Source organism: Sinohyriopsis cumingii, chromosome 12 (assembly GCF_028554795.1).
Source record: "Sinohyriopsis cumingii isolate HCF-2022 chromosome 12, ASM2855479v2, whole genome shotgun sequence".
Lineage (NCBI taxonomy): Eukaryota > Metazoa > Mollusca > Bivalvia > Unionida > Unionidae > Sinohyriopsis > Sinohyriopsis cumingii.
This window is the reverse complement of record NC_142972.1, coordinates 46,423,722-46,437,426: the sequence shown is the minus strand read 5'-3', so window position 1 is coordinate 46,437,426 and position 13,705 is coordinate 46,423,722. Positions and strand designations below refer to the sequence as shown.

The 13,705-nt window shown below is 33.9% G+C and overlaps 1 protein-coding gene across 1 annotated transcript in view; it reads right to left on the bottom strand.

The window, feature by feature from the left end:
• LOC149786380 (dynein axonemal heavy chain 1-like) overlaps window positions 1-13,705 on the bottom strand; it is a 314,616-nt gene that overhangs the window by 136,879 nt on the left and 164,032 nt on the right. The window contains exons 65-70 of the mRNA XM_089976799.1: window positions 13,063-13,288; window positions 9,906-10,101; window positions 9,348-9,499; window positions 7,149-7,348; window positions 3,059-3,203; window positions 1,239-1,397 (exon numbers count right to left, since the gene is read on the bottom strand). Of these exons, the coding sequence (XP_089832925.1) occupies window positions 1,239-1,397; window positions 3,059-3,203; window positions 7,149-7,348; window positions 9,348-9,499; window positions 9,906-10,101; window positions 13,063-13,288 (1,078 nt within the window). The remainder of the gene's footprint in view (window positions 1-1,238; window positions 1,398-3,058; window positions 3,204-7,148; window positions 7,349-9,347; window positions 9,500-9,905; window positions 10,102-13,062; window positions 13,289-13,705) is intronic.

The following is a 13,705-nucleotide window of genomic DNA, read 5'->3' as shown; positions in this document are numbered from 1 at the left end:
GCTGAAAGATGGCGTTATACCCCACAACAACAACTTCAAATAAAATTCACGAAACCTGTAAAATAATATTACTTATTTTCTTGCTCATTTCAAAATATTTTTTCATGAAACCTGATGAATGATATTAATATTTTGCTAAAAAAAGGAGACTGAAATGATTCAATGAATTCAGTAAACTTAATTTGAAATGAGAAAATGTGCATAATTCTATTTACTTCATGAAGAGAAACACTTACCTGATACAATACAAATTCCAAAATAGCATAATGAAATCATTTTAAAGTACAGTCAAATGTTGTTGGACTTTACACTTTTGCTTTATATGATGTCTTGATGCCATCTGTCACTTCATGAGGTGCTACAGTACTCGAAACAAGAGTGTCATGAAGGGCATGATACATGTCTATCCCATGTTTAATAGTCCTCTATATCGATAACTGACATTTCTGTGCAGAAACCATTTCTCTTCTTCAGCCAGTGACCTTACCTTTGTACCCCAAAATCAAGATGTTTTGGTCAAGATCAGTGATTTTGAACTACAGCTACAGATCAGAAACCATTTTTCTTTTTTAGTTGCCATGACCTTGACCTTTGATGATTTTACTCCAAAGTCTACTAGCTTCTTCCTTTACTCATGTGCAAGCCATCACAAAACTTTGGTAACCATAAATGATGACGAACTCAAACTACTGTGCAGAAAGCATTTTGCTTCTTTCAATCAGTGACACTGGCTTTTGACCTTTTTACCCCAAAATTAATAGGGTTCTTCCTTATTCAAAGTACAAGCTATCCACTAAGTTTAATAACTGTATTTGGTGGAAAACTTGATTTATTGTGCAGAAACTATTTTTTTAACTTCCAGGCAGTGACAATGACCTTCATCCACAACATTTATAGGGTTATTCCTTACTGAATGTATATGCTATCCACAGAGTTTGTAAACTGTTCACTTTGGAGTTATTGTGTGGTATCCATTTTTATTTTTTCAGTCACAGTTACTATGACCATTGACATTTTGACCCCTGAAAAACTACATATACAAAAACTGCGCTGGAGTAGCTTTTCTTGGATAAGTAATTTTGGGTAAAGTATCCTATACACTTTTAAAAAGATAATAGTTGTTTATTATGTAAAATACTATTAATAAGTGAAATTGTCAATAACAAGATGAACCCTTTCCCTATATAAAAATATGTAGCATCCTTTTCTAGTGGCGAGGGTTTAAAGACAAATCTCACCTGTCCTTGACCAAGAGATATGGCTGTAAGTTTCTTTGAAAATCTCATTTCCTCAGCAAATTTGTAAAGATCTGCAGCTGGATCTGTTCCCTGGGACAGGACGAAAATGAGCGGGGTGATTGGTGAGGAGTCCTTGAACACAAGATGCAGGTCGGCAGTCTGCAAAAAAGACAGATCATTACTATCATTATTATAGGCCTCAATCTTGGCTGCATTTATGTAGCAATGGCACAGTAAAATAGGACTGATGTTCCAAAAAAATATGAATGATGCATCCACATGGTAAAGTATGATAATATTGGTAAACAATTTGGTAAGTCTACATGCTCATAATATTTTGTGCCGTTAATTAATCCCTTTATGTGAGACATACGTTATGTGTTTGTGAGGCAAAGACTCATTGATTATAACAAGACTGGTTGTATGTTTTCATGTCAATTACTTCCTACTTAATTGTAAAATAAATGATAGCTAGTGATGCCCCCTGCAAAAAATATGTCTTCATGAAAGGTTCCCAAACATGCTGAAGACTTTTTTCTTGGAAAAATAACCCATATCAAAACAGCAAAGTAATGCTATCCAATGTTTGATGAGGTTTGCCTCCCTGTATCCTGTCCACTGCTGGAACCAAATAAAATGAATGTCTGAAAATAATTAAGAGCGACGTTGAAGTCAGCTGCATTATCATCAGGACTATCTTTGACAATGGTGAGCTACATAGTCAAAATAAAACTTATAATGCTATTGTCTTTGTACAATATGTCCTGACTGCCATTCAGAACAGATCAAATCAGCATTAAGTAATCACTGCAGCTGGCAGCTAAGATTGAAAGTATCATCAGTACAATCTGATTATAAAACTGGGGGAAATGTTTGACTTCTTTACATCAGGCCTAACTATTTTTCACAGCAAAGCCATCATAAATCTCAGAATTTACTGTGAATTAAATTGTGGATAGTTTTTTCCATGAAGGTGGGAAGTGTAGTGATGATATCACAAGGAGCTGACTCAAATCAAGGGGAAATATTATGTTTATTTGTATTCAATATAACACATTTTACTGTAAAAAATACCCACAGAGCAAGCATACTGATGTAATTAAAATGCAAAGAAATGATATAAAATATTGACCAATCAAATTCTTATCTGGACCATTTAGAATATATCAGGTGACATTTACTCCATATCACATAATCCTTGACCAAACCCTGCTATTGAAGTAATTATCTTCATCATTATTATTACAGTGAAACTTTTCTAACATGTCCATGGCAGACTGCCAATATTTATTGATATAATCTGATCCCCACAGAGACACAATTCATACTCATTAAATCTCTGTATATGAAACTGTCTACACCGTACATAAAATGGCCCAAATGTCTGGTAATAACAGTGTCTGGTATAAAGAAGTTTTACGTGTTATTATCATTAATTTTTGTAGATTCACCATCTTTATCATTGCTATCATCAGCAGCAACATATAGTTCATCCAAATTATGGTAATATATCCTACTGAAATTGTATACTGTCTACATGGCAAGAACATTGGTCGTGCTTGGAGAAGATCCAAACGTAGGATTTGAACCAGCACCCTTGCAGGCAGGAGTCCACCACAATAACCACTGAACAACCATTGCTCCTGTCTCCTTTAGTGATCTCTTACAACATTCAGGACTGCACACTGACTGATGCATTATAGGGTGCTACAGCCAAGTGTTTGTAGGAAAACAAGACTATGCTGTACTTGTTGATACAAATATGGCAAAAGCTTAATGAGCTTCATGAGAAAAAACAATGCTTATTTCAGTTTTCTTACCTGTGGCTCAATGAATCTTTGTCCAAGATGGTTTGCCACATAATCTTGGAAGGCTTGAGTCACCTTGTCAGCACGAAGACATTTCAGGACAATGATCTTTTGAAAGTCATCCAGCTTTGTGTTCCACTCTCCAGGCAGAGGCTCTCTAAATAAATAAATAAATGAAAAAATAAATAAATAAATAAATAAAAAAATAAATAAATAAATTAATAAATTAAATAAATAAATAAATAAAAAATAAATAAATAGTAAATAAATAAATAAATAGTAAATAAAAAATAAATAAATAAATAAATAAATAATAAATAAATAAATTAAAAAAACAAATAAATAAAAAAATAAATAAATAAAAAATAATAAATAAATAAATAAATAAACAAATAAAACACAGTCAGACCTGTTTTGAAGGTCACTTTTATTAAGTAATCGCATTTTTTCAATAGACATTATATCAAGATCTCTTGCAATGAATTACTGTATAAATAAAACTCTATTAAGCAGTGACCTGCCTTGAAAGACCAATTTTACAATTTCCTGTGGTGGCTGTGTAATAAGGGTTTATTTGTACATTTATTAGTTAAAAAGAAGTTATCTGTGTCACTCTTTCAGTTATCATAATAGTACATTTTTACTGCTTTTGTCAAGAAAAGTAGAAAAGCCACTTATTCCTATTTTGAGGCAAACAAGAGCAATATACTTCCCTTCTGAATAGACAAAATGCCCTTTAACAAAGGCCAATGTCTGAAATAATATTAATTTTCATTTTCAATGTATTTTTTTCTAGAGTAACAAGAAAATTTAAAGTTAACTGTCACTGTACAGAACTACCATGCTTAAAATAACACCTGTTTACCTTGACATAATTATAAGCAGCAGAGGGGGCATACCCTACAACTTTTTAGAAGCCTCCAAACGCCGAAATAAGCCCTTTAAAAAAACGCGTTGACGCTTTGCTGTAAATGCAATTGTCGCCGTCGTTGCTGCGTTTTGTTGTCCTCATTCCCAGAGGGGGCGAACCCTACAACTTTTAGGAAGCCTCCAAATGCTGAAATAAACCCTTTATGGCGGGCTAACCCTACGCCGTTGTAAATGGGTTTGCACCCTCTCGGGACGATGACAACAAAACGCAGCAATGACGGCGACAATTGCATTTACAACGAAGCGTCAACACGTTTTTTTAAAGGGCTTATTTTGGCATTTGGAGGCTTCTAAAAAGTTGTAGGGTTCGCCCCCTCTGCTGCTTTATATCATTAGTTTGGCAAAGTTCTGTCCGTAAATGTAGCTACCTGTCCATGGTTTATCCTCATAAAAGTAGTAGCTATTCTGACATTAACAACCTTGACAAACCACTACAAAGTAAGCACCTATCTGTTTCTACCATAGCTGTTCCTTTATCAACTGAGCCCACACCAAATTACCCCCATTCTGTAACAACCACAGTTTGCATGAACTAGGTAATACAAGTTCAAAATCCTTGGTACATAACTTTTCTTTTTAAGGAGACCTCATCTATTACTTGAAATGATCAAAATATCCCATTTTATTTCACTAGTCAAAATCTCATTTACAAATAAAACTAAAGAACTTGCCTTCCCTCATTATCTTCTAGATGCTTGAATGTAGTGCAATAAAGCATTCTCAAGTGCTGCAGTGACTGGGCCATCTTACCATGCATAATACTCATCATAACATTACACAGCTAATATCTCATGTGTTTGTCTGGAGCTCCTCACAGGATGCAGATACTACTCATTATGGTGTAAGACAAACTAGAAGTGATAGTGGATCGTTTAAGCCTCTGACTGCATACTTACAATGGCACTTGCAACAACAGATTATTATTAAATGTACCGTATACACTCTTATAAGTCAAGTCAAACTGCAAACAAACAAAATGCTGATCTGCCATAGCATAATGCACCTGTAGATCAGGGTCTATGTTGTTTATTCTACTGATTACTCTTTACAAACTGCACAGACCCAGATCTGCTGGTGCATAATGCATCAGGAAATCTGGGTCTGTGCAGATTGCAGTTGGACTCATCTTATAAGCATGTATATACAGTTGGACTCCTCTTATGAGCATGTATGTACAGTAAAGTACCTATGGATGTTGCATATTCTTTCACAGAGCCAAATTTTCTCATCCTATGTTAAACGACACTAAGTTGCCAAATCAAATTAAAAATATTTATTTTTCAATCTGTGATGTTATTTAAATGCATCTGCTTACTCTTGTTCATTATAAGCTAGAATCATTTGAATGGTACTAGTCCAAGGTGGTTCCATTTAGTTGATGAAGGCACTGATATGCTTCCTTCAAAGAAGCCTCACATATAGCCAAGCCTAAGTAACATGGCAATAAGAATACTCTGTAAATAAAGTACTTGTATTGTCCATAAATATAAATAGACTGACCTGAATCAAAGGAATCTAACCGAAACAACTAAAAACAGTTCAGGAATGAATTTATAGATGTTTTTAAGAAGGTAACCTTCAAATCTGTGCCAGCTTTAATGAAGATGGTCAAAATGTAAACAGTCTGGATGGTGACCATTCAAATGGTGACCAGATACATTTTGGACTTTTCATGTAGTTTAATGTATTTGGATTTTTATGAAATAAGCATTAGACATAAGGCAAGTCTTCTTTGTTAATGAACCTTTTTTGTGGCACATCATTGTCTTGAGGTTTTAAACAAATTATCATTATGTGGGATTTCTAAGAATGAAACTCCCTCCAATCAGAAATGATTATGACAATCAGCCATTTCAATGAAAATAGTAATTGTTAGGTATTTCAAAATAAATGTAGAAATTATGATCCATAAAGAGTTAAGAAACCCAGTTTGTTATAGCTACATATTCAATGAGCAGAAATTCATTTCTGATTTGCAGGCAATTTTGATGCAAGTCAAGCAACTTAAAATATTATCCAGCGGTCAAAAGTCAGGCTGGAAATATTTGTAAATATTATGTTCCTATTTATGATGTGCAAGGCTGACTTCTCTGTGAATTTTTTCAAAATATATATCTGCACATAATATTCCAATTTTAAAGGTTAAAATAATCATGACCATGCATGATAACAAGTAAATTTGAGGGATTGATGTCATTGCTATTCAATGGAAATTGGAAAGTGAAGTTTAGAAGAAGCAAGGCTTGGTGACAGTGGTGATAAAGCAATGAGTTAAGTCATATTTGTAAAAGAAGGTTCTACTTTTGATGTTCAACACTGACAATCTAACCTAGGTGAGGGCATGACCAATATAAAGCTGCATACAAACTGCAGGTGCAACATTTAGAAGCCACAATTTCACTAAATGGTAACAAAGATGTCTGATTTAAGTTATATCAATATATAACTGCATATTAACCTTTTCTGAAATCCATTAACAGTTAAGTGAATAATTGTGTGCAAACAAAAATGTGTGGATACATCAGGGTCCCGAACTCTGCTAAATGACACATCAAACACGGAAAAATCTGACTAAGCCACCTATCAATATCAACTTGTCACCTAGTTAGGTGAAAATACTCCAAGTCCAATCACAAATAATGAAGATGTGCAGAAATGAAAGTGGGCAGAGTGGAGAATCAAGGGCTATAACTCTGCTTAATGATGCAGTAAGACCACAGTTCTGGGCAAAGGCCACATCTATCAAGCTGTATGCTAAATTTAGTTGAAATGCAAAGGGAGTTATTCTGTGAAAATATAAGTGGGTGGGCTTTATAATCAGGACTACAAAACTGCTAAATAAAAAAGAACGCTGATAATGAAACTCTCTCAAGATCTCATTAAACAGAATGACAAATCTGGTTACAATCTGACCACAAATTTAAGTGGGATGGATTAAAGGGTGAATGAATGGGCAAAAAAGTGGAAGGATGGATGGTAGGAAAGATGGATGGATGAACCTGGCCCAAATTAATATCCCCTGCTTATGTTTGCTACTGGATTCTATTACAGAAAATTATCTTAAAGCTCTTCCCTGGCTCGTTTGCAGTATATTTGTTTGCTTTCAATCAAGGGCAGCAATAAGCTGGAAATTTGTTTTCAAAGCCTATCCAACATTCTTAATCAAGATTACCTATGTGGATCAGTACTGTCAAATATCCTTTTATAACCATCTAAGTGATTTTTGAAGTCCTCTGCAAATTTAGCAAATGTTGGCAGTGATGCCAATGTCAGAATATCATTCCAGGAACGAACTGACAGCCATTCTGGTGCTGGGTTGTGAAGTTCTGCAGGTTTGCTTGTGCCACCAGCCAGTAGGAAGCGCCATTCACTCTATTCAAATAAGAAACAATAAAAGTAGCAAAATCAAAATGTTTCAATCAGCAAAATTCACCATTTTTTAAAAGTTCTGTTCCCTAGTTGGTTCGAAGTTAAATAAATATTCAAGTTTTGTTTAGAGTAAAATTTGTACATTTATCATCTATGCTCTGTTATAAGTCAGGTTCAACTGCAAACAATGTGGACCTGGATCTACCATTACCAAACATACTGGCAGATCAGGGTCTGTGTTTTCTGTTCTGCTGATTATTTCTAAAAAACTAACTAGACCTATATCAAGAGACAGCAGATCTGGGTTTGTGCAGTTTGCAGTTGAATCTGACTTATAAGCAAGTATACACAGTATTCAAAACTTTTACTAACTTGTTTAAAATAATCAAAAACGATTTTTAAAAATTTGTCTAATCTTGAAAGTGCCCTGTGTTCATTACTATGATCTGGATCTACTTTTCTACAGAATGCAGTTGTATATGACTATGCTTTACTAGCTTTCTTATATTACGTGTTTAGGCTCGAATAAACAGTAACACAAGAAAGAGTGAAAACAACAAGCTTTGAAAAATTTAACAAATAATTTATTTCCCTGGAAAAATACTGTAAAAATAAAAAAATAAGAGCTTATGGCTTCAAGAATCAAATCAAAAAGTAATCCAAGAATAATCCACGAATAAAATTTTAGAAGTCCTAATAATAAAATGTTCTAATGATTTCAAGTTTGAGTCCCGATGAAAATCCAAGATGGAAGGCAATGGCGTATGCTGTATCCTGTTCAATGTTCTTGTCTACAGTTCCTTGTAGAAACACAATAAATAATCCTGTGGTTTTGGAAATCCAAATAAATATTTTTAAGAAATGTCTTTGTTCAAGAATTCTGTATGAGCACAAAAATATTTCCAGAGAAATGAATTAATCATTTAGAATCCAGATAATCTGAAGAAAAATTAACATATAACTTGAAATCTGGCTACAACAGAAGGAAACAACTTGACATCAAGTGTTTTTAAGCCCTGACTGTGAGATCTCTCTCTAAGCATCACTATTAAAACTAAGTAATGTGCAATTTTGGAAATGCCTAGTTGCAAAATAGAGGATCATGTGATCATGCTTACATATACAAAATCATGTAGCTCCAGTATGACCTTTTTAAGAAACAATCATTTTACTCCAAGAATAAAAGTTGTTTACTTAACTAAAATCTATTTGTAACTTGAGGCTCACATAGTCAATACAGCCTCAATCTCAACCTTATAATTCCCACAATAAAAATAAATTAAAAATAACTTGTTCATGTGACTGTTACTAATTTTGAATTATGGTTGGGAACCAGGTCATCCTTATGTGTTTACTAAAATGAACAGTCAAGATCAAAATATTTTCTGGAAAAGTATCGAGTTCCTTGTAAACAGAACTACATTATTTTTACATATAATGAAATTAAAAATAAAAAGATTTTAAAACTTACAAACAATTAAATATGATATAAATTAAATCAAATATACATAAAAGCTTTATTAGTAAATCATACAAAGAGGTTACAGTTTTACTGAAGATAATTACCTTTTCAGGATTTCCAAATATAGAAGAATTTCTTTATCATACCATCCTTTAACCAACTTTTTACTATCAAATCTGGATCAGTCCCATTTCTCTTTGTAAAAATATATTTATCTGAAATCAAACCCACTCTGAATGCATGCTTCTTTTCTCCAGATAAACAAACATCCCTAACTGTGAGGTCTGATTTTACATAATTAAAAAGTCATTTTTTTATTTTAAAAAAAAGTTGATTAAAAAATTATTTTATCACAGAAATGAGAAAAGAATCTTCAAATATGAACTTTTTTCATAGCCATCTATAATGTAGATGTCTCTTACTTTGCAACAAACTCAGAAACCCACTTAAGTAGTAGGCAAGCAAGCATTTTCTATTAGGTCAAGGTTTTCCATTTGTCTTTCATCTGTAAATGAATAACATCAAATGCTTAAAACTTACCATATCAATCTGATTATTAAATTGTTTGATTCTAGCACAAAGCAGGAAGGCAAACATCAGTTTGTGTTTCTCAAACAAGCTGCGACAAACATTGCTGTACAAACTGAAGGTGAAGTAGTTGTTTATGTTTTCCACTCGTTGTGGAATATTGTCTGTAAAAAAAGAAAAATTTCAGTTAATAAAGTCATAATATTGATAAATTATATATGTTATCTCAAGCAAAATCTTTCACTGATCCGATTAATGTTATGTCAAAGTTTAAACACCAATCAAAATATTTTGCCTTATTAGATAATTTATGTTCAGCACACAAGGCTTTTCCACATGATGAATATAGACAATCATGTTTATGCATGTATAGCACAAAATAAATCACAAAATAACATGGATCCCTAGCTGTCATTATTGAAAAATGTACTAGCAGATCAATGTCAGAGGTCAGAGTGTTAGCCTGGTTTGCCTGGCCTACTTTGGTTTTAAGCACTATGTAAAATGAAATGAGGGCCTGGGGAAAAAACCCCACAGATATTACAATCATAATCTTGATGAAATGTTTACCTGCTCTCTCAGCATTGGCTATTCCATTAAGAAAGATGGTAATGAACCATTCCAATGAGTACTGGTACATTGGGTCAATGCTGGCCATGTCTGCCACACAGAAAAACAAGATCTGGGTACTGACAGCTACAGGGATGTACTGGCTTCGGGTCTGGTCAATGTCTTTCTCTGTTTGCTCAGCCACCAACACTTTGGCCTGAAAGATGAAAACATTGGTGAGAGTTATTTCATGTAGAAAAATAACACAAGTTTTGAGAAGATTTCTTAACAGTTGTAAATTTCACAGATAATATTTACCAGGGTATACAGGCATCACAATGTGAATGGCACAGATCCAGATCTGCCTTTGCATAATGCACTGGCAGATCAATATATATGTTGCTTTTGCATAATGATGTACACTTTTGTAAAATCAATGTTAGCTGCTCAGCTTGAAAAAGCCTAGCCATTGCATTTTGACACATGATTTCACATGTTACATTGTTGTCTATTAGCAATATGAATTCGGGGATAGACTGAATTTAAAATGAGATGGTTAAACTTCTAAACAGGCTTTTTACTGCAGAAAACTGATGCAATCTCAATCATTGTGTCATGCTAAGATAACTTCACCCATCAATATACATGCTTTATAGTGTGCTTGATAATAATCTCCAACTGTGCAAAAATTTTAAATCCTCATTCACTATTATTTTAAGGGCAACTTAAGACAGCATAATTCTCCCCTTACTTTTCTATGAAATTACCCGTACATTGGAATAGAGTACTTTTCCTGATACATTCAACGCAATTACCCTAACATGGGGATAGAGTATTTTCCCCCATACTTTTCTATATAATCACCTTTACTTGGGAATAGAGTATTTTCCCCATACTTTTCTACTGAATGACTCTTACAGGAGATAGGGTATTTTCCAATAATTTCTATGTAATCACCTTTACTTGGGGATGGGGTATTTTTCCCCACACCTTTATGTGTAATAACCCTTTCATGGGGATAAATATTCAAGTATGAATAGTACAAGAAAAAACACAGCAACCTATAAACATGTAACTTTTGGATCACCAGGATGCTAATTGTGCAAAAATATAAATGTTTCAAAATGTTAAATACTCCAACATTTCACAACTCATCCATAAAATCATGGATTAACAAACTGAGCATATTATGATCTGTAGATCTATTATAATTTGAATGCAGACTCTAATCTGTAGGTGTATCATTTGACAGCAGACTCTAATCTGTAGGTGTATCATTTGACAGCAGACTCTGATCTGTAGGTGTATCATTTGACAGCAGACTCTGATCTGTAGGTGTATCATTTGACAGCAGACTCTGATCTGTAGGTGTATCATTTGACAGCAGACTCTGATCTGTAGGTGTATCATTTGACAGCAGACTCTAATCTGTAGGTGTATCATTTGACAGCAGACTCTAATCTGTAGGTGTATCATTTGACAGCAGACTCTGATCTGTTGGTGTATCATTTGACAGCAGACTCTGATCTGTAGGTGTATCATTTGACAGCAGACTCTGATCTGTAGGTGTATCATTTGACAGCAGACTCTAATCTGTAGGTGTATCATTTGACAGCAGACTCTAATCTGTAGGTGTATCATTTGACAGCAGACTCTAATCTGTAGGTGTATCATTTGACAGCAGACTCTGATCTGTTGGTGTATCATTTGACAGCAGACTTGGATCTGTAGGTGTATCATTTGACAGCAGACTCTGATCTGTAGGCATAGTATTTGACATCAGATCTGTAGGTGTATTATTTGACAGCAGATCTGTAGGTATATTATTTGACATCAGACTCGGATCTGTAGCTGTATTATTTAACATCAGACTTGAATATGTTGGTGTATTATTTGACAGCAGACTTGGATCTGTAGGTGTATCATTTGACAGCAGACTCGGATCTGTAGGTGCATTATTTGACAGCAGACACAGATCTGTAGGAATATCATTTGACAGCAGACTCTGATCTGTAGATGTATTACTTGAGAGTAAACTAAAATCTGTAGGTGTATTACGTGACAGCAGATTTGCAGTTTGATACAAACTGTACAGAAATCACCTTAATTTTTCATCTCCATTACCAAGCACTCTCAGATATACTGAAAAAAGCTTCAAAAATAAAACTGAAATTATTACTTTTGACCTCTGACTCAAGAGCTACAAAAACCTTTTACACCAAAAAAGAAAAGGAATCTGAGCTGGAATGTGAATTTGCAACATTCTCTTAACAAGTTCCTTGCTTGATGAAGAACACTAAAATATAACATTTGATAATGAGGCCATGGTTCGACTCTGTAACTTTCACATCGAAAGTCCAGCACTTTTTCTCTGTGATTACATCCAATAAAGCAGTATGACATGACAATATGATATAGATTTGTACCAGCTGTCAAAATTTGAGTACATAACCATTAATTAATTAAGAATTATTATATACCCTTGACTAATATATTTAGATACAAAAGCAAAAGGCACATTTTATTATCATCATATATTTAATAGCCCTCTATGTATGTACTACCAGCAATGGTTCAACTTCGAGGTTATTGTTCAATGGGTCTCAATAACCTTGACCTTTGGTCACAATATGCAGTCTTAAACTAAACTTTATGTGCAGAAACCATTATTTTCTCAACTGACTTACCCTGACAGTGACCTTTGACCATTAGACCCCATACCTCTTTCATACCTAAAGTGAAAGTTCAGTACAACTTGGGTCAAAGAATGTGGTCCAGAACTAATGTTATTATGCCAAATTTATTTTTTGTTGCTCAGTTAATGACTTTCACCTTTTTATAACAAAATCAACAGGATTATTTCTTGACCAGCTTCTAAGTTATCCACAAACACAGGGGAAGTACATGGTCAGTAACTGAAATTTCTGTGCAGAAACTATTTTTCTTTTTCCAGCCATGGTGACCTTGACCTTTGACCCCCAACTCAAAAGGTTTCTTCCTTATCTCAAATGCAAACAAAATTAAACAAATGATATTTTATATCTGTAAATGGTTTACAACAAAATGAAATAGGTCATTGATGTATGGATAAACATCATAACATAATGAGCATTTCCTTACAGTTGGTATAAAAAAAATGTGCATGAAATATTCTCAGAACCAAACACTGTGAATTTACCTGGATTTCCTGTGACTTGATTTTGGAGGCCTCCAGAGTCAGGATGAGATCAATATCATCAACAGGACTTCCCTCAGAGCTACTGAGTCGCATGAGGATCTTGTCTTCAATTTCTTTTAGTTCCTGCTTCATCTTGGCATTACTGACGATTAGCTGATTCTTTGCCTCTTCCAGATCTGGACGTTCTTCTGCAACCACAATGGCTAACATCTGGTCTTCAAGACCACTGTAAAAGGAGGGAAAATATGTAAATTTCAGTTTGACTTTAAAAGATATCATTACATATTTGCATTAATTTGTCCTTACTTCAGTAAATTTAACTTAAATATTTTTCAACTCACTTGGTAATAACCATAAATCTATACCTTTGCTGCTATTAATTTAAATAAAGCTTTCTATTTTCAACTATGTGAACAGTATTTTGTTGCAAACATTTTGTGATGGTATTTCATTTACAAAATGCAAGAACTAATCTTTCAATATTTTCAAAGCATGATCAAGCCTTGAACTGAGTCTAATCTATCAGTCTGACTTTTAGAATATTAAATCTTGAATGGGCTAAGGAATATGTAAGTATGTATCAATGCAAGTACGTATGAGGTTAAATGGCATGTCAGCACAATACCGGCTATAACGGTAAGTT